A 24,825-nucleotide genomic window follows, 5' to 3' on the forward strand; every position below is an offset into this window, starting at 1 on the left:
AAACGCAGCAAAATGCTATGTGTGAAGCCAGCCTAGGCTGCTTTCACAGAAGGTAGAGCACCATATGAAATGCTGCCTTGATATTATTGTCCTGAAACGACAACAACAACTCAGGTGCGGGCTCCTTCTTGCTGCTCACAGGTCACTGACAACAGGACTGAGTAGGACAGACGGTTGGAGATACAATGGGTTATAGAACGTGAAATTGCGCGGGAAGGGACTTGACAGAGAGCGCTCATACCACGTGACGCCACACAAGTCAGTGTCAGTCAAGCGGCAGTTATTTGCCTCGGTGACGTCATCGCTATAGTGACAGCCACTCTGAAGGGAATGAAAAGTGAAATGGCAGCACATTGTATCAGTGAAGTAAACCGCTCAGGAAGCAGTTATCTTGAATGACCTCACTAGTGTGGCCAGAACTATTTTTAGCCTGAAGGTGTTTTTCGGGTCGGGGGTGGGAAACAAAGCAGGAAACGCCACACGTATTATCAGTTCATTTACGTCGAAGGTTCAGCTCCATCTGGTTTCTAGTAGAGATATACATCTGTCAGCGGCCGATATGACCGCGTGTGCACGGTTCTCATGTTGTGCAATACATGGCAGTGAAGTGTGGGTGGGATGTTGTGGTGAATGACGGCTCTGGTGAAAGGGTTAACCCACATGGTACTTGTTGTCTTACACAATGGTAGTGCTGAGGAGGAAACAGCTGCCTGTAGTAAAGCATTCACAGGTATGTACATGTCACTGCGCTGTGCGCCCAGCCTGACAGCCATGCTCTCCCTGCATCCGGACATCACACATGAATAGCAGTGCGCTGCGGTACTTTCTTCCAGGCTGTATGCCGCCCAGGTGATGCTGCGGGCCACAAGGAGTTAACCTGAGGAAAGTTGGGGCCGAAGTTGCCTCGTCCTGTGAGCGCAGCGTGCGGTGTATGGGGAGCAGGGAGGGGAGGCCGGATCATCCCGTAGCAACAGGAGACACAAGAGAGAGGCAGCTGTCAAAGGAGAGAAGAATGAAATCAGGAGCCGCCTCTGCAGTTTAATGATCAAACGTCTGTCTGGGAGCATAACAGGAAGCGGCAGCGGCTGAATGAGTGAGAGCAGCTCCCCCTGGCGCAGCTTGTGTGCGCCGTGTCTGGAGAAAAGGGGGGAAGCCATCTCGTCGTCTCTCCTCCCCTTGTGTCTGACAGTCACTGGGAGGGTGTGATGAGAGCAGAGCTGCTTCTTACTCATTACTAGTGTGAGTGTGGGCTGGGGAGCAGCGGGACACTACATCTTCTACCTCCCGTCACCTCTGCTGCCTCACTGTGCACCGCCGCCACACACGGCGGAAACTTCCACAGCAGTGATCGCGTGCGGGACATCCCGGGACACGCCGCCGGCCTCCGCACTGCATTGTCATTAGGACCCGGCTGTGTGCTACGCGATGAAGGCGAAGAAAGGTGGGTGCCGTGCCATGCATTGCCATGTAGTAGGGCGCCTCTGCAGACTGTTGCTGTCTGGACGTTTGTTTTCCCCGTGCTGCTGCTGTTGTTGGCACGCTGTCAACCTGAGCGTGTTCAGTCTGGCTCTCTATACTGGGTAACCCCAGTGCCCAGCAGGTTTACTGACTGCCCAGGTGCCCTTTGTCTGGTGGCATTGGTGTCCACTAAGTCTTGATGAGTTGTTTGCGGGCTTGGAGTAAGTTGTGAGCGCGGCTTCTTGTGCTGTCACTGACTGGAGGTTTTCTTAGGTTTCTCCGAGTTTGTTGTGATCGATAAAAGTTTGATGCGGAGAGTCAGGTCAGAGCTGCACACAAAGGAAAAGTGCAGCATGGCTGAGCCTCACTTGTGGAACAAAGAAACTTTCTCCACGAGGAGGAGGTCACTCCAGCCACATGTCCTGCCATGGTGGCTCCAGCTCCCCCACCACGGGGCTCCTGCCTGACTCTACCCGGGGTTTTAGCTCCTATTAGTTTATTGCTCCACCAGACTGAGCTTCCTGGGAAAGTCTTTGTTTGGAGAGAAGACTTACATTCCTGAGGGAAGGGCTACATAACTTTTTAGGACAACCATTTTGCTGATTATGAGCTTTTTCAGTCTTGTTAACCACTTTAGTAAAAGTTTGGAGAGAGTTGGGAGCCAGATGGAGCAAGTCTCGCCTCCCAGCCTCACAAGTTTGAATTCCTTTGTTCCTGTGAGCACCATGTGCTCCAGCCTAGCCTGACACTGAGTATGGGGCACTCCACTTCTGCTATGGAGGTGCAGGAAACCCTCTGATGACAACAAATGGCAGGACTTCTGGATCATCTTCACTGGAAGGGAACCAGTAAAGGCCACCAGGACTTAGTGTTGAGCGGTGGGACAATTCCACACTTTATTTTCACCCTGTAGTTGACTGTTCTCCGCCTTTAGGGAATGCAGAGTTGAGAAAATGTTAGTGAGTTGCACATTAGTAAAAGAGCTGACTGGAGGTGCCATGTGAGTGGATTGTGTGTGCTCAGCATTGTTCACATAGAAGACAGCAGGGCACGTTGGAAGGAGAGGAACAGGGTGACAGGGAGGGGGCAGCGCTGCTGACAGATCAGGATGTGACAAAGTGCTTGCAGATGCTTGAAACTTTTTCAAGCAGTCGAAACAAAAGATTTGCTCCCCATCCCCCTGCCATTTGGAGCTTTTGTTCAGATTGGTGCAAGGATCGTGCTGCCTGACTCTAAGATTTCTTCTTCAATATAGTAGATGCCTTCCAAGCTCTTCTGTGAAATAACCCATTCTTTCAGATTTTTTCTTTTTTACCATGGTATTGGTAAATGTAGGTGTATTTCATGAATTCATTGAGATCCTTTTATCAAGTCGTCGTTAAGATTCCTAAAGGGGAACTTGAGAAGTGATTTTTTTGGAAAGTCCCTTTGATTCCTGTTTGTTGGTTGCCAACTATAAAACGGACATTTTCCCCTTTCGACATGAATGACCCCTCCAGCCGGGCACGCAGATCTCCTGTGTCTGGAGAAGGGGATTGCACATTTTCTTCAATAGGTCTTTGTCTTCTACGGTTGTAAAACGTTTTATCTACAAAATTGTTCAATTTAAAAAAAAAAAAAAGAATTGGCATAGAAATGAATGCAGCAATATTTACTTCCAATAATCTAAGGGCAATGCCACCACTTAAGTGGGTGATGGGTATAAGGAACATATAGTGGCTTTATCTGGTTTGGGTGTAAACCAAATATTTAAGGTTCTTCTCCCACCCCATGTAGTTACACAAACACACAACCCTATGTGTTGTATAATGTTCCCACAATCGCCACGTGCTTTGCTTTTCTAACCACCCCCCCTAAGAACCATAATGTACTGATGTCTGTCAGTGTCACTAGTTTGTTAGTCCACTTTATTTAACTTAAATCAAGGCTTTAAAAAAAAAAAAAAAGGATGTAAACGATCATGAGCTTGGTGTTGTGAGATTAAAAGATCACTCTTTGAAGTTGTAGGGCCAGATTACCCCCCCCCCATGGATTTCTCAAGCCTATGCAAGGCAAGCTAATCTAGCCCACTAAGGCCAAGTTCAGATGTAGCGTATTTTCTACAGGTTTGCGGCGCATATTCCGCATCGCAAATCCACAGCAAAGTACAATCCATGTGGATGGTGTTTTCAAAACCACATCCACGTGTGGTGGAAAAAAAAATCCGTGCGGAGTTGAGGGCATTCTATGGATTTATAAAGCCACAACATGCAAATTATGTCCCAGATTTTGACTGCGGATTTCACCCCTTCAGTATATGACATTAAATCCGCTTTGATTCCGCAGCTAAATTCGCGGTGGATTTCTTCTCCTGTTATACATTCTAAACCATCGGTGGGCTATGGATGCCAGCCCTGCCACATAAAACCAGTCTTCTGCTTACTATGGAGGCTCATGTGGTTCACTGAATATCAAGCGTTATTGATGCCTCATAAGAGAATTTGGTATGCTGGTATAAGTTTGCTTAAAAAACCTCAAACATATTAAGGGAGGCCCTTTGCCAATTTAACCACAACAAGGGGAAAAGTACTGACCCATTTTTTTTGGAGATTTGGCACGTTGTGCCCTGACAATCCCACCTGTTCACTGCTCTTAGCAACATTTAGGGTATGTGCACCCGGAAACTCAAACATCTGAAAATACAGAGCTGGTTTCAAGGGACAACCGCTCCTGATTTTCAGACCTTTTTTGCAGTGTTTTTTTACTGCCGTTTTTGGAGCTGGTTTTCTATAGACTCAATGAAAAATGGCTCCAAAAACGTCTGAAGAAGTGACATGCACTTCTTTTTCCCCGGACGTTTTTCAAAACGGCGCGTAAAAAAACGCGCCGTCGGAAACACAGTTTTTCCCATTGAAATGGAGGCGTTCTGCTTCTGATTTTATGGCCCGAAAATAAGCCGTGTGAACATATCCCAAGTCTCTGTAACTCGCCTCAATACACGTTTTCTGTTGACACAAGTTTTGCGATAACGCATGAAAACCTAAAATATTGAGAACCCACGTATGTGAAGTAATGTAGAAGTAGCAGGTATCGAGCTCGGGCTTTACCGCAGCCGCATGTTACATAGACGCTTATGGGTGGTTTTAACCAGAACAAGTGACAATGACAAATGACAGGTTCCCCAAGCACCGCGGTTTTAACTACACTATTTACTTACCCAACTGATAAGAGCTGGGACTACTTGTGTTTTCAGTCTGAGCAGTTTCCTGTTGGGATAGACTTGTAGCTTTTATATGGGTTTACTTATCCAGGTACTGGTTTTAGTGTTTGGCAGTTCCTTACTCCATGAAGGCCACTTTATGTTGTTGTTTTTTTCTTGTTTTATAGGCGAACAATGATTACATCTTCAGAATTATTCTTTATGTAGTAATCTGGATTCTGTGTAATAAATATATAAGATCTAATCTTTGTCTTGAGTTAGGTCAGGGATCAAGGGGATTCTCATTGTGTGTGTGTGTGTGTATATATATATATATATATATATATATATATATATATATACACACATTACATACTAGTACATTTTGTCCTGGGACAGTGTAAGTATAAGCAGTCCTCTTCATGTGGCTGAGCCAGACCTGACTAAATGTTCTGTCATGACTAAACTCTTGTCGCTGCGCTCCCATTATACAGTGAAGTCGCTGCCCCCCCCCCCCCCCAGGTTTCTGTTCCGCAGCGCTCTTGAATGATCTGTCAGGTCTGTGTCAGTATAAAGTGACATAACAGTTACTCAGAAAGGGAAAGTCCTGCGCTAATATAATCCTCTATTAACCGTGTTGCAGAGATTTGATAAAGGCACGGGAGCACTTATTTGTTATACTTTTACGTTTTGAGTGCTGGCACTGAATAAACTTTTCTACTAATACATCATAATTCTGTATTTATAAACCTGTTTGACTTTCAAATGAAGAGTTTTATTCAGTTTGCTCTAGAGAATTCTTGGCTTTTCCCATTCAGTCCTAGTTTGTGTCCCTGCTCATTCTAAGGGTATGTTCACACGGCGGGGGTCCGTAACGGCTGAAATTACGGGGATGTTTCAGCCTGAAAACATCCCCGTAATTTCAGCCGTACCGGCATGTGCAGGCGCTTGAACGCCGCGTCAATTACGGCCGTAATTAGCGCTGCTATTCATTGGAGTCAATGAATAGCGGCTCCAATTACGGCCAAAGAAGTGACAGGTCACTTCTTTGACGCGGGCGTCTATTTACGCGCCGTCATTTGACAGCGGCGCGTAAATATACGCCTCGTGTGAACAGACAAACGTCTGCCCATTGCTTTCAATGGGCAGATGTTTGTCAGCGCTATTGAGGCGCTATTTTCAGACGTAATTCGGGGCAAAAACGCCCGAATTACGTCCGTAAATAGGCCGTGTGAACATACCCTTATTCCACATTGTGTAGTGTTCGGACCGGGGATGGCAGGCAGTGATGAGGACCGTGTCTGTCACGTTCATTCTGCTACACAATACATTGCTGACGATCCACCGTGATGGATTGATGTTTGTCTCGCATTGTATAGACGAATAAAGGTAAACCAAGCCGTGTCGTAGGGAGAGATGCCGGGAATGAGAACCGATATAGCAGGAGTTCAAGGGTTCCGAAGGAAATAGATGTGTGTCAAGTCTAAGCTGCTGGAACACGATCCATAAATACGATTTAAGTTACTTGCGTCGGCTTCACGATAAAAATATCACGTTTTAAGAAAAAATGTACACGCTATTCGATGCCAGTGTTTGACTTCACAATCTAAATCTGGGTATCATGTTTTCCACCAATGCCTTTTCATAGGGCACAAAGTGGACAGCTCTGAGCTCCCCATTGGCTGATGCAACGTGGTAACAATAAATTCTTTCAGGGGTGGGCAAAATACAGTAGATTCTAGAAGTCGGACCACTTACAGAGGTTTCCAGGAATACTATATGACTCTCTAAATAAACACATAAGATCCCATATAGCACTGATGCCATTAGATACTGCGCTCATGTAACTTCACGTCACCACAACTAGGCAGACAGATGGCAATTGTACCTGTAGTAAGTGACTGGATGAAAGCACCAATTCCCCCCCCCCCCCAAAAAGTGTTTTTTTAAGGAACACATTTTACTTGGATTGAAGATGTGCTTGAAGTAATATTAGCAATGGTGTTTAACCACAAGCTAACGTTGACGTGTATTTTCCTAGGTTTAGTTCCACTATCAGGCAGTGAGACTGAGGATGATGATGGTATGGATATTCCACTGGATCTCTCCTCCACTGCTGGCTCAGGAAAGAGAAGGAGGCGTGGAAACCTACCAAAAGAGTCAGTCCAGATTCTGCGCGACTGGTTATATGAGCATCGCTATAACGCCTACCCCTCAGAACAAGAGAAAGCGCTCCTGTCCCGGCAGACACATCTCTCCACACTACAGGTATGCTCAAGCAACATGATACTGAAATATGTGACTGCGATTAGTCCTCTGAGGGGGGTTGTTCATTTTGTAGGTTTATAGCTTTCTGCTGTAAGTCCCATTTTATGGTTTATTGTGGTAATAGGTGCTTCCGCAACGTCCAATGTATACCTATAGAGACAATAAAGTACGTTTTTACATTAGTAAATGGCTTACTTTACGAAAACTTTTGCAAAAGTGTTTCCGTGCTGCAGAACTTTGTAATTTGAGGCAAATAACAGGCCAATCTCTGAAAACGGAGTGTGGAAAGTCCATGCAGAACTGTCAGAATGGTGTGGGCTGGATCCCCGCAGTGCACCCAGGAAACATCACGTCCTCTGACCAGTAAACCAGTAGATGTGAGATAGAGGCAGTCCTCCTTATTAAATAGGGGGGGGGGGGTCCCCATGTAAATTGTAGCCCAGTTTACCTCTTCTGAAAATACTTCTTGATGATAGATCATACTTGACAAGTCCTGTGCCTGTAAGGTTTTGTACATAGTCTGTCGGAGGTCTTTAAAATCCTGAGGTTTGTATCTCCTGGAAAGTTGATGTATTATGAATATTTATATATCCTGAAATCGCTCCATGCAGGGAAGACTTGCTCTTTTTCGGTTTGTGTTCTGTTACACTACTGCGACCGTGTGTGTGTGTGTGTGTGCGCGAGGTTGTGCTTTTTTATTTTATTTCTTATAAATGAAATATTTGTGGTTGCCACATGTTGCATCTTTGCCAATAAGCAGTAATGGGCCACTATGAGAGCAGGCTTTAGGCCCTGCTCAGGCCACTGTGTTGTAATTCGTTACTAATACGGAACACTCTTACGCTCCATAAGGATCTGTCCTCTGTTCACCCCATCGAACATACACAATAAAGAAAATTCAAGTGTCCGCAGCCATTAAGCCCATGTAGAGATTTGCTGGTCTTTTGTGCGCTTGCATGGCAGGGGTTAATGTTGTCCAGGTTGGTGTGAGGTAACTGTAGATCTGCCCGGTAGCACACGAAGTTCAACCGTCTAGTGAGTCACCTCCGTCTCTGCTAGAAGACAAACAGCATCTTGTTTCAAAGCGAAACTTCCCACCATTCGCCTAAGGTATGGGAAATAACATGTGAACATTAGAGAAATGAAAGCTCTCAGCCGTCTCCTAGACGTAACATTCCTCAGGCGTTATTAGACTGGGACAGCTAGTCCTTTGTTTTAGTAAAAATGTTTTGATTCCGGTGTATAGTATCTCTTATCTGCATGTGGACGTTTCTGAGTTTAACAATTAAATCCAATTAGCAGAAGTGACGGAGCTTCCAGACACTTCTGTAGTTGGATATGACTAAAATAATGGCACGTACAGGCACCGTGGGTTCACATTGCAGTAAGAACTTTATGTACTTCATTTTTTAGTTTTTGTTTTTTTTTTACATTTTATCTCCTAAAATTCCCTCCGCAACCAAGTGCATATTTTTGCTTGGGTGTAACAATTTCTAGAACTGTGTGAGATGTGTTGAGAAATCCAGATCCTGCAATACTAAGATGAGAGAGAGAAGCCATACGGCATTTCCCATCCCTGATTTACAGCAGGGCTGGGCAGCTTTCCCGCTACAGTTGTTAAACTTCATCTCCTAGGATTCTTAGCCTGCCATGAGTTGTTCAGCAACAGCTGAACGCCAAAGAATTCCCATTCTTCTCCGGTAACTAAATGTCATGTCAATTCCTGTATTGTGCAGCATAACACCAATCTAGTGAACGAAAGTCATTATTTTTTTTTTCTTTGTAGGTTTGTAACTGGTTCATCAATGCAAGACGTAGGCTTTTGCCTGATATGCTAAGAAAAGATGGAAAAGACCCTAACCAGTTCACCATTTCACGGAAGGGAGCCAAAATTACCGACGTTATACAAATGGACTCTCCAACAGGGGCGAAGCCCTACATTCCCACTATAGATGAAAACTCCTTTCATTTCAGCTCTTTGGGATCCAACCAGAACTCGGGGAAGTTACTGGCCTCTCAACTGTCTTCTCAGCAATCTCTTCTGGCTCGCCCCTCGGTCATCTGTCATACCACTGTAACATCACTAAATGATGCGCCTTTCAACTTCACCCATGTATTGAATGCTGGACAATTCCCCGATCAGCAGCAATCTGAGGCCAACAAATTAACAGAAACCTCACTTGTCTGCCATGAAGACACTATAAAACTAGGACAAAACACAAATGCACAGAGTGGACTTTTCAACACTCCTCCGCCGACCCCACCGGATCACAATCAGGATTTCAGTGGTTTCCAGTTGTTGGTTGATGTTGCCCTCAAACAAGCGGCAGAGATGGAGCTGCAGTCAAAACTCATGTCCTAAATCTTCACTTGTCCAAAGTGTTCTGAACATTTCCTTTCGAACTGCCCAAGTCGATATCAAAGACCGGTTGCATTAATAGAAACTTTTTTTTTTTTTTTTTATATTGGTGTTATTTGCACACAGGATTATGAAAGTGACGCTCTCTTGACACAGAGGTCTTACCCCCTTTCAATGATTTTTTATTTTTTTGGTTACTTCTTGTTCCTTGACTACAGCCTTTGACTTTAGTGAAGTTCTTCATTGCCATTCATGGATCTTAAGTTCAGAAAGTCGCCATGGTCTTTTTATTTTGTTTTCAAACTTTTCAGTAATTTAAAACAAATCTCAGGGGTGAAGGAGAGCAGATATCAAGTGTTTGTGTAATTGTATATATTATATAATTACACCTACATCCTAACTATACTGTATTTCATTCCAATCTTCCTAAAGATAGAGCTACTGTAGAAACAACATGCTTTACGTTTCTTGGTAGATTTTGCTTAAATGTGAGATGTTTCCCAAGATTGTGACTTTTTTTTTTTTTTTTTTTTTTTTTTTAATAATTTTTGGTACCTTTCAAACTGTGCAATATTTAGAATGAAACGGATAGACCTTTTATCATTCCAGAGCAGCAGAAAATGCTCACATACTGTCTACCACATCTATTTTTAATTTTTTTTCCCAGTATATAATAAAATATTTTCTTTAAGGTAATGTAAAAAAAATGTGTGTTTTTGTTACCTAGGGATGGAATGAGAATACCATGTAACTGGATACTGTTCCCATCTGGAATATTAACTGCTATGTAAAGTTTGTTTCTCTGACATGTATTATTATTTCTTGTTTTGTATGTTTTTTGTAATATAGAAAATAACAAATCACAGTGCAGTGTGTTTTTTGCTTTCTTTTATAGCATTGAGATGTTTTGTATTGTTTTTATAGACCCATTTATAAACCTATGAAATGAATCAAATCTGGGTATAATAATCAACGCAATAAGGCTCTGTTCACATCTGAGTTGGGGTGCCGTTCTGACGTTCTGAGGACCCTGAACAGACGCAAACTGACGCCAGAGGTTTCCATCACCATTGATTTCAATGGTGACGGATTCGGTGCCCATGGTTTCCGATTGTGTCTGTTATGCACTGGACCCGTCGTTTTGCTGGAAGCAATAGCATAGTCGACTACGCTATTGCTTCCGGCAAAACGACGGGTCTGGAAACCTCTGGCGTCATGGACCTGATGGAAACCTCTGGCGTCAGTTTGCGTCTGTTCAGGGTCCCGTTCTGACGGAAACCTCAGACGGAACGTCAGAACGGGACCCCAACTCAGATGTGAACGAAGCCTAACTTGTAACATTTTGCCAAGTTAAAAATAATCCATCTAGACAAAAAAATAATTATTACTATTGGCCAAGCTTATCCCCTTAAAGGAGTTTTCCCATAATTCCATGTTTATCACCTATCCACAGGATGCTGGAGATGGCGCTCGGCAGTCCGTTCCAAATGAATGGAATGGTGGACGAGCATGCGCAGTGCTGCTCTATTCATATGGGGTGCCCAGGGTTGGCCAGCTAAGCCCATTCTCAGGATCAATGGGTCGGACCCCCACCGATCAAAAATGTATGTCTTAACCCCTTGCAAACAGGCAATTTTCATTTTTGGTTTTTTTCCTCCCCGCCTTCCAAAAGCCATAACTTTTTTTTTTTTGTTTTGTATGTACATTGTGCGGTAAGAACGACCTGTTAACTTTATTCTACGGGACGTTACAATTATGGCGATATCAAATTTATATATATATATTTATTTTCTTTACGTTTTCCCACTTCTCTATAAAGAAAACTATTTGTTAAAAGCATTATTTTGTCTCACCACGTTCTGAGAGCCATAACGTTATTTTTGATATTTTTATTTTGGGGTTATGATAGCTTTTTTTTTTTTTTTTTTGGCAGGGCGAGCTGTAGTTTTTATTGGTACCATTTTGGGGTACATGCGACATAGTGATCATTTTTAAAGTGTAACTAACTAAACTTTCAACAAACTTCTGAGATGTCCGTCACATGAGAAGTTTTGATCGGCGGGGGTCCGAGCACTGAGACCCCCACCGATCACTAGAATGAAGCGGCAGAAGTGCTCAGGTGAGCGATGAGCCACTTAGTTTCTGATTCGCTTTCTTTCAGAAAGCCAACGTAGCAGTGTACGGGCTCATTCACTTTCTATTGAGCCTGTGCACTACTACATCGGCTTTCCGAGAAAAGCCTATCAGAAACCAAGCGGCTCCGCGCTCACTCGAGCGCTTCTGCCGTTTCATTTTAGAGATCGGAGGGGGGTCTCAGTGCTCGGATCCCCAACGATCAAAACTTCTGACATGTCACTATGACATCTCAGAAGTTAGTAAGTTTAGTTACGCTTAACTGCAACTATTTTTTTGGTCAGCTTAAGTGACCCAAAAACAGCAATTGGAGTTTTTTTTTTTTTTTGTTTTTTTTTTTAAATGTTTACGGCGTTCACCGAGCGGGTTAAACATGTGTAATAAAAAAAAATTTTTAAACCTTTTTTTAGTATATTTTTCTTTGATTCCAAAAAAATGTGATTTAAATACAGTTAATGTTTTTTTTTTTTTTTTAAAGTCCCGCTAGGGGACTAACCCACCGGTCGTTGGATAGCTTCCATGATATACTGTGATACTAATGTATTGCAGTATACTGACAGTCTCCTTTGAAGTCCTTCATAGGAGTACAAAGACGGCAGACCTGGGGACCTTCATTAGGCCCCCAGGCTGCCATAACAATCATCAGCACCCCGCTATCGTATTGCAGTGGGGGGGGGGGGGCAGTCGGAGGGGGCCGCCCACTTATTTTAACTATTTAGATTCCAGTCACTATTGATAATGGCATCTAAGTGGATAAACATGCGGAGTCAAAGTGATCATTGATTCCGCCCTTTGCAGTGGGGTGTCAGCTGTAAAATACAGCTGATACCCACAGGTGAGCGTGCTCCATAATTCCACCTTGGTGACTGTCACATATATGTCATGTCGAGGGGTTAATGACAGAACAATTATTACAGCTATAACTTGTGTGGGTTATTTGTTTTCTTCCTCCATATGAAATTAGAGTGGCCTATATGGCTCCACACAAAACCGTGCCATAGTATGTCCTTGGGCCCTATAGGCTGGAGCTTCAGAGAGGGCTCTAACCAATCTCATTCACTTGGGGCAGTCAGCTGTCGGAACGCATCATGTTCTAGCCATGATGTTCTCATGAGTGTCTCTCAGCAATCGCTTTATCTATAGGTCATTTACTATGCATTTTCTGCTGCTATGTATTTTTTTATATATGAAGATTAGTAAACTGTTCTTCAAGCCAAATCCACTGGGGAGCATGTTTATATTATGTTGACTGCCAATCAGTCAGACAACTGTGGAAGTGGCATTTAGAAACCGTTGAGCTGTGCCTGCTGATTTAAGTCTATATGTGCATCATCTTATAGATCCCTTCCTTAAAACACTAACGTTTTTCATAGCATGTGCCACATTTAGAAACTGCATGTGACCTCTTCTCAGCAAAAACGTTGGTAAACTGTGTAGATGTGCATTCCTAAAGGGTATGCCCAGTATTGACCCCTTCCGATACTGCCTGTTACTAATACCCTCAACTCCAGTGTTGTATGTCCTATACGTCAATGGACTTCAACGTGCCGGGTTTTTTTTTTTTTAACCATCTATATATATATATATATATATATATATATATATAGTACTTATGCCAAATTCACTTGCATCTGTGCCCTATTTTTTATTTTTTTCTTTATTCTTCCTGTAAATGGGAGTTACTATTCCTCTTGCCAAAAGAGTTTGCAGCTATACAGTCTGATTGGACAGCGTCAATATGTGAGACATGCCCCATTGACTAGGGAAATCGTATCGTCCATTTTACTTGTACATTTCCAGGTGTAATAACGGAGGAACAGTTCAACGCCGACCACTAAGAAAATATGCTATGTTATTTCATGGGGTATACAAGTATTTACTAATACCAACGTGTCAAAAGCCGACTTTCCCTTTTAAATTCAAGAGAGTCTTGAGTGACGTCCTATAAGCAACTACAGCCCTCAAGTAATCCCAACAGGTCTTGTTTTTAAGATATCTTATAAGACAGGGGTGGGGAACGTTTGGGACCATTTGGTCCGGCCTCACTCACCACGCTGCCGCCGCATCATTTGCTACTTGGCTCCGTCAGCGGCGGTTTGCGTGAGGTCAGTGTGTGCCGGCCCGAGAGTGGATCAGTTCGGTCACCTGACCGGAGTCAGTGACGCAAGGTCATGTGACCGGACTGGTCCACTCCCGGGCCGGCACAGTCCAGTCATCAGACTTTTTTTTTTTTTAAGTCCCTCGTGATTTTCGCTGCGTTTTTTACGGCCCTTTTTGGAGCTTTTTTCAATATAGTCTATGAAAACTGCTCCAAAAACATCCCAAGAAGTGACCTGCACTTCTTTTTCGTGGCTGGTTTTTTTACGCGGCCGTTTTTAAAAACGGCCGCGTAAAAAAAAAACGGCCCATCGGAACAGAGTGCCGTTTTTCCCATTGAAATCAATGGCCAAATGTTTGGAGGTGTTCTGCTTCCGATTTTTCGGCCAAAAATAAGCAGTGTGAACAATTCCCTAAGTCGGAACAACTTACTGCTGCGAGTTCTTTTCAAAACTTACCAAAGAGTCTACCGCTCCAGACTTACCGACACATCATCATCAATACCGGCGAACGCCACACACCTTACCAAAGAGAAGCAGTTCCAGCCATCACATTAGGGGTGAGTTAAACGGTTTACCAAATATAGCCGGCTCATTTTCAAGTTGATGATTTTGTATGGCCTGCGAATGATGTTATAAATAGCCAAATGGCCCTTGGCAGAAAAAAGGTTCCCAACCCCTGATATAGGACATCCTCAGTGTGACCAACTAGTGGTCCTTAGGACTGGAGTTAAGAAATAGGGATTAATGTCTTAGGTCTATTAAACACGGCAGAATTTAAGTCCGTATTTGAAAGCCAAAACAAGAAGTGGAACATAAATATAAAATTATAATGGAAAGATATTCACCTCTGCTGTGTTTTGGCTTTCAAATCCTGCCGTGTGAACGTGGTCTTATCCAGACAAAAGCATTAGGGGTTACGCTGGATCTTTTGGAAGTCATGGGTCTCCTTCGGTAACTTTCTGTATGCTGTGATTTTGCAGTAGGATATATTTCTCTCCTCTAAGGAGCCATATGGCTATTCAGTGGATCTTATGACAGCCACATATTGCCAGAAACCTGTCGCCACTGGTGCTGTATATACCATGTGCTCTTAAAGCTGAATCCTTTTTATAATCCAGTAAAGGAGGTGTTTCCCCCTAATGATGGTCTTTTTAACATGCAGCGGTTATGCCGCAAATGTCACAACATTTGGCTATTTGTTGCAGGTTTTACATCAGAAAAGCAACGAAAACGCCGCATAAATGGACACGCTGACTGCGGATTTAAATTTAATTTATTCGTTTACGCTATGTAGGAACCCGGCTTTAAATGGTGATTTCATTAAGAACGTTTCTGCACAGAGAGTAAGGCCCCCTTCACACGGTGCAGATTTTGTGCTTGCTGCAGAATCAATCCTATTCAGATGAATGGAACTGGTTTGTAGTTACAGATATTTCTGCAGCATGTACAGGAGGCCTAAATGTAAGGCTGTCCTCTGACTACGGTAATGTAGCTCTATACAGGAGATGAGTAAATAGTGCCAATGAGATTTACAGGTTACAACGAGATCACACTTCCTCGGCCGTAACTACCATAGAAACAGTAACAAAGTGCAGAGATTGTGAATAGACATCGAGTGGAATGTCTATTCACTGTCTAAACACTTCAGTATCGTTAATGTGTTAGTATAAGACAGCACATACTGATCTAAAAAGGATACCTATGCGCTGTGTAAATGAATGGAGAGGAGTGCATGATGCCGATTGGTCAGCGTCATGCACTCCTCTGTACAACGCCCACTTGGTCTAAAGTAAAAATACGCCCACTTGGGCATTAAGCAACTCATTAGCATAAATCTAAAATCACTAATAATGTGGTAAAAATAGATTGTTTTTTAAAATAAAAAGCACTGCGGTCACCAACATTATAGTGCCGATCTCCTTATGTAGGAGATAGGACACTTATAATGTGGTGACAGAGCCTCTTTAACAAAAGGCATCTCAAACATTGACTTGTTACTTATTCTTGGTATATTCTGCTCTAAAATACTGTGCAAATGTGGGAGTTAGGCCAGGATCGTACACACCGTTTTGATGCAGAGGTTGTGGCAGTATTTTTTTGAGCCAAAGCCAGAAATGGATGAAGAGGTATAAACCTTCTTCTTCTCCACACTTTTTAGTTGACGTTGTTCTTGACTGGTGTAGGTCTGTGCAATTGTCATTGAGTTCTGTGATGTGCAACTCCTGCTGTCATTCCTGATCATTGCCCTGTGTAATAAGGGCAACGATCAGCCGATGAACGAGCAAGCGCTTGTTCATTGGCTGATCTGCTCTTTTATGCAGAATTAAAACTCATCGTTGTCGGCAGCACATCCCTCTGTAATCCGGGAGATACGCTGCCGACATGATGAAAATGTATAGAGACGAGCGGCCGTAGTAACAAGTGATCGTCAATATCCAATCATACTCCATGTGATAGGAGCAAACGAGCGCCGATCGACGAGCGGTCTCATTGATCGGCACTCGTTTACACGGCCCATGTCGGTACCTATTACGTGTTCATGTTCACATGAATAGATTTACATGAATAGAGAGGCGGATTTTATACTTTGATTTCCAGTTTATGTGGAGAGGATCCGCTCCACTTAGCCCCCAGTGAATACCGCTAAAACACATGTTGAAAACCACTGGCTTTTCCGCATCAATAAGCGACATAATAGCTTATTGGTTCATATTGTAAATCAATAGGTGGCAGGTTTTGGCGCTGAATACGCGCCGAAATCTGCATGAAAAGAAACATAGTGTGAACATACTCGTAAACTTGTGCTTTGCTGTTACGTTCCATGGCTTCTGCATTATGGACTTTCTGGGGGAGAAGTAACAAAGCCCATTGTATGAGAATTAGCGCCATATTTTTATTTATTGTTATAGGGGATGCAGCAAATTTGGGTAATATTATTATTTCTGTATAACCTGGGGCATTCTGTTTATTTTAGCAAATGCGCAAAAATGAACTCTGCAACAATGCAATGCATTCTGTTCCGTTGAGTTGATTCTCTTTATCTACTACTTGTACATTCTTAGGATTCTTAGGAATGACAGTACAGATATGTTTGATACTATGTAAACTGGATTTGTGGGAATATTAACATTCAAAGAACATTGTGTGCATGAATCCATGTGTATCTAGAGGTTTAATTGCCTGCCTACTTTATACTATTTAACCCTTTTGCCGCCACAGCCATTTTTAAAATTTGTTTTTTCTTCTCCGCATTTCACGGCCATAACTTTATTTTTATTTTTTTAATTTTTCACGCCTTTTCACGGCAGCCTAATCAACGTCCTGCACGGGTGCCCAGTGCAGGCTGGAGCCGGGCTCCTGCTCCAACGGTAAAGATCAAAGTTTACTGTGATCGCGGCCGTTTAACCCCTCAAATGCCGCGGTCATTAGCAACCGCCGGATTTGAGTTGTTTACAGAGAGAGGGAGCTCCCTCTGTCACCCATCGGCGGCCCGCAAATGCAATTGCAGGCATCCGACGGGGTGCCATGGCAGCCGGGGGCCTAACAAAGGCCCCCAGGCCTGCCCTAGCTATATACCTATTAGGACGTGCGAGAGGCACGTATTAATAGATGCCTGTCCGTTCTATACTGACAGGCAATAATGAACTGGTATGCAAAGTACACCAAAGCATTATATCTGCGATCTAAAGATCGCATAGTGAAGTCTCCTAGTGAGACTGAAAAAAGAATTAATGTGAAATAAAGATGAATAAAAAGGTACACATTAAAAAAAATAAAAACATTTCTTTGCCATAAAAAAAAGGTTTTATTTAGTAAAAGTGTAAAAATAAAAAAAACTACACATATATGGTATCCCCGCAATCGGAATGACCCAAAAAATAGTTAGCATATTATTTAAACCGCAAGGTGTACGCCGTAAAAAAAATCCACAAAAAACTGTCAAAATTGCTATTTTTTTGCTATTCCCCTCAAAAAAATATTAATAAAAGGTTAATCAATAAGTCCCATGTACCCCAAAATGGTAGCAATGAAGTTCTGCAAAAAATAAGCCCTCATATGGCGACAGTGACGGAAAAATAAAAAAGTTATGCGTCTTGGAAAGCGGCGATGCAAAATAAAATTATTTTAGTTATATAATAAAAAGTGATTTTACTCTGCAAAAGTAGTAAAATATTAAAAAAACTATACATATTTGATATCGCTGTAATTGTACCGACCCATAGAATAAAGGTAGCATGTTATTTACGCCGCACAGTAAATTTCTAAATTACTTTACTTTACTGTTTTTTTTATATTCCCCCCCCCCAAAAAAAAATGTTAATAAAAGTTGATAAAAAAATTCTATATACCCCAAAACAGTGCCTTTAAAAAATACAACTGATCCTGCAAAAAAACAACTCCTCATACAGCCATGTCAACGTGAAAATAAAAAAGTTATAGCTCTTTGAATGTGACGATGGAAAAACTAAAAAAAAATTGCATGCAGGGGGGAAGGGGTTAACAGATGAAAATAAACTAGTGAGATGGGAACCTTTTCCTTTTTTATTTAGTCATATATTAATTCTGCACACTATGGCTGAGTTCAAACAGGACGGATACGCTGAGTAAAAGCACGCACCGTATCCGTCCTGTTCGCCGCACAGAATTCCGGGCGGAAAACTGCACCAAACTGTGGTGCAGTTTTTCGCTCAGAATGTCCGCTGCGGAAAACTGCAGAACCAGCTCCTGGGATGATGATTAATCCCAGGAGAATGCCGTCATCCCAGGAGGCAGGCCTTCTAATGTCACCCAGGCCGGCCTCCTGGGATGATGTTTCATCCCATGTGACCACCGCTATAGCCTGTGATTGGCTGCAGAGGTCACATGGGATGAATCGTCATCCCAGGAGGCCGCGCTGGAGGGAGGAACACAGACTTCTGGGTAAGCAACAGGCTTTTTTTTTCTGAGTTGCATTTTTTGCGACGAGATCGCTGCAAACCCACCGCAAAAAACACAACAACTGCTATTTGTTGTGAGATAATTCTCGCAACAAATAAGCTGCTTATACAATTGACGTGCTGCGGAATAAATTTCCGTTGGTTGGGGGTGATGGTTGCTATGGCTGCCTGGGGACCTAATGAAGACCCCCAGGTCCGCCATCTTTGTACACCCAAAAAACTATACATATTTGGTATCTCCGTAATTGTATTGACCTGCAGAATAAAGTTAACATGTTGTTTTAATCGCACAGTGAATTCCGTAAAAACGGCGCGCAAAAAACAAGGAGGAATCACTGTTTTTTTTAATTTCTACCCCACAAATAATTTTTTCCTGTTTCCTAGTACATTATACGGCAAAATAAATGATGCTACAAAAAACTACAACTCGTCCCGCAAAAATCAAGCCCTCATAGTACTATATCGACGGAAAAATAAAGACGCTATGGCTTCTGGGATGTGGAGAGGAGAAAATGAAAATCTGAAAGTTGTTTTGGTCGGGAAGGGGTTAAATATTGAGGTTTATTAACGTTTTGGATTGACCGAAAGCACTGTACTTGTTCAATAATAAAATGAATCCTCAAAAATACTATTTACCTAATAATTGTGCACACAGTGTAGCTGTATTGGGGCTTACTTTTTGCAGGACGAGTTGTAGTTTATAATGGCACAATTTACTGTATCATATAATGTACAGTGATTCCTCCATCCTTTGATCCGATCTCGGCTGTTACTGCGAGGTGGTAGCTGACACAGCGTAGCACCTAGAGTTACATCATGTTGCGGCAATGGGTTAAAGGGAATATATAATCAGAAAATGATAATTATAATTTAATTTTTTTTTATTATAAATATTGTTTTCAAATTTGGGACCGTTTTTTTTTCTTCTTGCAACTATGCACAAAATTTCTTGCATTTTTCCAGTTTTTACACTGTCCACTAGAGCAGACTTAATAGGCGGACACTAGCTGTTTTCTACAGATCATGGGACAGAATGAGCAGAGTCATCTCAGTGTCAATAGAGGGTGGGTAAGTTAATGATCGCTATGTTGAACTGCTGGAGACACAGTGGCTCAGTGGTTGGCACTGTTGCCTTGCAGAGCTGGCGGCCTGGGTTTAAATCCAACCAAGTACCACATCTGCATGTAGTTTGTGTGGGTTTCCTTCGGGTACTGCGGTTTCCTCCCACACTGCGAAAATATACTGAGAGGTTAATTTGGAATTCAGAATGTGAGCCACAATGGGGACAGGCACCGATGTGAGTGATGACAATCACTATACAACGCTGCGGAATATGTTGCCTCTATATAAATTATTTAAATAAACAGATAAGGCAGAATAGCAACACTATATACACAACTAAGGCTTCGTTCACATCTGCTTCGAGGTTCCGTTCATGGGCTCCGTCAGACCTTTCCGTCAGGGGAACCCACGAACAGAAACCATAGCTTTCCGTTACCATTGATTTCAATGGTAACGCTTCTGTTACTAATGGTTTCCATTTGTCTCCATTAGCAACGGTAGCGTTACCATTGAAATCAATGGTAGTGCAAACAGAAAGCTATGGGTTCCCCTGATGGAAAAGTCTGACGGAACTCCAACGCAGATGTGAACGAAGCCTTAGGCTCTGCTTTCATCTCCCTGTCACTCCATCTTTTCTGGGGGAGGGGTATGTACTCTATCACTTCCTGCAGACTAATACTCTGACATTTTTTGGTTAATTGGCACACATTTATTCAGCTGCCATAAAGTGAATGTACCCTGCTGCCCTATATATACACGTTAAATACCGAAAGAAAGTGAGTTCTCCAAAATGAATGCTCCCAGGGCAGATTTAAAAAAACAAAACACTTTTTCTTTTCTACAGACTAACATCTAAATAATAAAATAAAGAGGACCTGTCAGTGCTTTTGACATGTCTGTTTTAGTGAATACTTGTTTTCTCATATTCTGGAGCATCTTTTTGTGGAACTGTTTGTTGTGCTGTTTCTGTTATTTCTCCTTGAAATGTATGAATAAATTGCCATTTGGTTGTTACCATTACCCTTGTCAAATGGGCATGTCCCTACACTGTCTGAGAGTGTAAGCACTGATTAAACAATGTCAGACTATGTAAGGACACCCCCCCAACTAGTAACACCCATTACATACATAGGTGTGGCCAGAGTTGGAAGCTATAGTTCGACTATTCCAGATTGAGTTCAGGGTGCTGGAGTGACACAGATGCAGGTCTAAGGCCTCATGCACACTTCCATCACCGTGTTCACGGCCGTTTTTCACGGATCCGTGTGTCCGTGATTGGAACATTGTGCTTCCCGTGTGTACTCTGTGTACACTTCCGTGTTTCAGTTTCCGAGAGGAAACTGAAACCCGTCCACACTATGTACACGATATTGTGAGTGCCGCACATGGTACTCACTGTCCAGGGTGCTGAAAGAGTTACTGACGATCAGTGCAGCCCTTTAACTCTTTCAGCACCCTGGACAGAGACTACCGCTGGACAGGGAATACCATGCGCGGCGCTCACAATATAGATTAATGGTTTATTTAAAAAAAAACCCGCAGCAAAAACAAAGTTACTACTTACCCAGAACCCCCTGCTTGCCTGCTTCTTTCTCAAGTCCGGCCTCCTGAGATTATGTTTTAGACCATGTGACCGCTGCAGCCAATCACAGGCTGCAGTGGTCACATAGACTGCCGCGTCATCCAGGGAGGTCGGACTGGATGTCAGAAGAGCGGCGCGTAACCAAGACAACGGTATGTAACTTATTTTTCTTAATATCGCTGCGTTCCAGCACTGATCAGCAGCCTCTCCTCTCTATCAGTGCTGACAGAGAGAAGGGGCTGCCGATTAGTGCAGTGCTGTATCTGTCTATATGTGTACCTCTGCCCGCCAGGACGTTGCTAGGCAACGGCTCCATCACACACGGACGCCTTCCGTGTGCCTTCAGTTTTTTTGACAGCCCCATTGACTTGCATGGGCCTCACGGTCACGGAATCTCGGACCAAAGTAAGACATGCTCTACTTTTTTTGGAATGGAGCAACGGGACCGTCAAAAAAACTGAAGTGTGCATGGCCCCATTAAAATGAATGGGTCAGGATGCTAGCCGTCTGAAAAACGGCTAGCACCCTGAAGAAAAAGACTAAAGTGGGCATGAAGCCTAAGACACATGAGAAGCTTCAGTGTGTGCCTGGTGCAGCAGCATGCCTGTCGCAAGCAGTGTGAAAACTCCAGCCGCTTACAGGAAGGGGCAGAGATGATAGGCTTTTTATAGGATTTAAAGATCTGCAGAGCGTTCGTTATATTATACTGCACAGATTTTATCCGCTGGATGTTCACTTACAGTGGATGTGGAATGTTAGGCTATGTTCACACAACAGATTTATCCTGAAAAATGTGATGTGGATTTGGCTAAGATTCCGTGGCTGATAATTTCTGCTGTGGTTTTGCTCTACAAACAGACATATTTCATCACGTAGATGAACCCCATTTAATGGGGATAATCTGCCTGTGGCTACCTGATGCTGTTTTTGCGGTGAAATACCCAATGGAACCCTGGAAGATGTGACAGGTCACTTTTTTTTTTTTTTAGTGAGGCGAATTAAAATTCTGCCAGCTGAAAATTCTGTCCTTTTTGAACAGGGCCTTACTGGATTTGGTGAGGATTTAGGCTATAAGTCCTAAATGTGTGCTATAGCTATATGTGATATAGCCTTCTATCATATCAGGAAGCAGCCTAGGCAGGTTTGTTGTTGTCACCCAGTACATTCCTGGATTGTGCCAAGGCACATTATGCCTGATATTTTACTGACTACAGTGATATCAGACATCATGATTACAGGTGAGAATTCACATGGGAAACTATGGTTTTCATCAATGGTTGCTTTTAACTATGGTCTTGGCTTCTATGATTTTATGACAAAATAGCTAGAATGTGAATTTTTTGGGGGGGAAATGTACTAAAGACTGTACACCAGTATTCTAGCATAAAAAAAAGTAGCAAATTTAGGTGCACAAATTTTTTAACTTTTTGTACTTTTATGCCGCACCCACCACTTTTACAAAAAGTTGGTGTGGCAAAGGGGGCAAGGCTACCCGAAGCTTGACAAATTTACAGTAGTTTAAAGTGCTTTCTGGTGTGTGGACAGCTTAATATGCGACAAATTTATTAAGAGGCGTGCGTCTCTGAATAAATTAGTCGCATTTTACTCCTGTGGGTTTCAGACTAAGGCTTCGTTCACATCTGCATTGGGACTCCGTTCATGGGTTCCGTCTGACCTTTCCATCAGGGGAATACAAACTGAAACAAATGGAACCCGTAGGTTTCCGTTTGCATCACCATTGATTTCAGTGGTGACGGATCCGGTGCAAATGGTTTCTGTTTATCACCGTTGTTTAAGGTCTTTCCGTTTATCTTTCCCGTCAGAGGAACAGATAAACGGAAAGACAAACAGAAAGTATCATTTCCGTTTGAAAACCCATTGATTTTAATGGTGTTTTTTTGGTTTCAGTTTGCGTCCGTTTCGCTAGGTGTCAGATTTTTTGACGGAGACAATAGCGTAGTGTGCATGAATGGTATTAACGATACTTCCCATCTCTGACGGACCAGATGAACAGAAAGGCCAAATGGAAGGCAAACGTGATGTGAACAGGTGCTAATCGTGCACCTTTATATATTTCACATGTAAATTTGCACAACTTGATGCCAGGAAACTGTGACCTACAAACACGGTCGGATTGGGGTTCCTTTGGCCCATCAGAGGAAATAATTCTGCGGCCACCATTCATTTATACAGAATATGTGCATGTTTACTTTTAATTGCACTATAATATTTGCTGATGCACAGATAGGACATATCATCAAAAAGGTGTAATATGTTATTGGTGAATCAACTAATAAGAAATAGATCCTAGTGGCAAGTGATTGGATCCAAAGTCCGCTCCAAATAGTTTACTTCTGCTTGAACTTTTGGGCCCTTTTGCATTATGAGCCCATTATTGTTTCAGAGCTTGGGCCCATCGGAGGATCCTCTGGTACTCTGGTGCGCCAGTCTGACGCTGCCTACAAAGGAATATGCATTACTGATTTTGTGTGTTTGATCTCACCAGAGGTGTCTATACAATTCACACTATATGGACGAAAGAATTAAAAATCTTCTCATCATTGAATTCAGGTGTTTCATTCTTTATTGTCAAGTGAAAGTGTTTAGGAGCGACAGCAACTCAGCCACGAAGTTACAGACCACGTAAAGTTACAACTCAGGATCCCCGAGCGTTGAGGCGCATTGTGCATAAAAAATACAAACGCTCTGCTGATTCAATAACTGTAGAGTTCCAAACCTCCTTTAGCATTAACATCCGCATAAAAACTGTGCCCCGGGAGCTTCATGGCATGGGTTTCAAGGGCCAAGCAGCTACATGCAAGGCTTACATCACCAAGCATAATTCACTGTATTTCAAAGATATATTCAATTGTGCTCCCACAACATAACAATTTTAAAGGATTCACTGGTGTGATATATGAGTAAAATATAACATTTATTTATAACTCTCTAAAAACAGGGGTACAATCACCACTGTGAAAAAGCCCCACCGTGTGTATAAAAAAGTATTAAATAATAAACACTGAGTTCTAATTCAATTGTGAACCTCCTATAGCTCAGTGTTCAACAAGAATATCAATACGGAATCAGCATTTGAAAAATGGGCATAACAATAGTCTTGACCCTAATTCACACTAGAGTCCGTGATAACCGCACCGGAAGCTCCTAGTGTTAAGGTATACACACAATGCTAGTGTTCCCAATGCTAAAAAATTCCTATTCACAACCGACCCACGCGTTTCAATACTCATCATCAGGGGTCTGTAGCTTGGTCACTCTGGCCGGGATGCCAGCGATATTTAGCTCGCATAGATGCCGCTGACATCTATGCGAACATGCTTCCGTGGAGTACAGCAGAATACCTGCTGCTGAACTAAATATCGCTGGCATCCCGGCCAGAGTGACCAAGCTACAGACCCCTGATGATGAGTATTGAAACGCGTGGGTCGGTTGTGAATAGGAATTTTTTAGCATTGGGAACACTAGCATTGTTTGTATACCTTAACACTTGGAGCTTCCGGTGCGGTTATCACGGACTCTAGTGTGAATTAGGGTCAAGACTATTGTTATGCCCATTTTTCAAATGCTGATTCCGTATTGATATTCTTGTTGAACACTGAGCTATAGGAGGTTCACAATTGAATTAGAACTCAGTGTTTATTATTTAATACTTTTTTATACACACGGTGGGGCTTTTTCACAGTGGTGATTGTACCCCTGTTTTTAGAGAGTTATAAATAAATGTTATA

General features: G+C 42.7%; 1 protein-coding gene across 4 annotated transcripts; it reads left to right on the top strand.

Annotated features, from left to right (window-relative positions):
- The first annotated feature begins 272 nt into the window (after positions 1 to 272).
- Positions 273 to 10,136, top strand: TGIF1 (TGFB induced factor homeobox 1). Of its 4 annotated transcripts, none has more exons than XM_075826386.1 (3): positions 273 to 366; positions 6,678 to 6,904; positions 8,691 to 10,136. In XM_075826386.1, the coding sequence occupies exons 2-3, from the start codon at positions 6,722 to 6,724 to the stop codon at positions 9,264 to 9,266; spliced, it is 759 nt and encodes a 252-aa protein (XP_075682501.1). In that variant the 5' UTR covers positions 273 to 366; positions 6,678 to 6,721; the 3' UTR covers positions 9,267 to 10,136. The 4 variants fall into 4 exon arrangements, with proteins under 4 accessions (XP_075682501.1, XP_075682500.1, XP_075682498.1 ...); XM_075826385.1 differs by having other exon boundaries at positions 282 to 436; XM_075826383.1 differs by lacking the exon at positions 273 to 366 and adding an exon at positions 461 to 730.
- Positions 10,137 to 24,825: the final 14,689 nt, after the last annotated feature.

Source organism: Rhinoderma darwinii, chromosome 5, assembly GCF_050947455.1.
Source record: "Rhinoderma darwinii isolate aRhiDar2 chromosome 5, aRhiDar2.hap1, whole genome shotgun sequence".
NCBI lineage: Eukaryota > Metazoa > Chordata > Amphibia > Anura > Rhinodermatidae > Rhinoderma > Rhinoderma darwinii.

Excerpts from the sequence above, each read along its gene's own strand:
- TGIF1 (XM_075826383.1), top strand. The coding sequence starts at position 631 with ATGACGGCTCTGGTGAAAGGGTTAACCCACATGGTACTTGTTGTCTTA. Across the intron at positions 731-6,677 it reads CTGTAGTAAAGCATTCACAG|GTTTAGTTCCACTATCAGGC; the intron begins GTATGTACATGT and ends GTATTTTCCTAG. Across the intron at positions 6,905-8,690 it reads CACATCTCTCCACACTACAG|GTTTGTAACTGGTTCATCAA; the intron begins GTATGCTCAAGC and ends TTTTCTTTGTAG.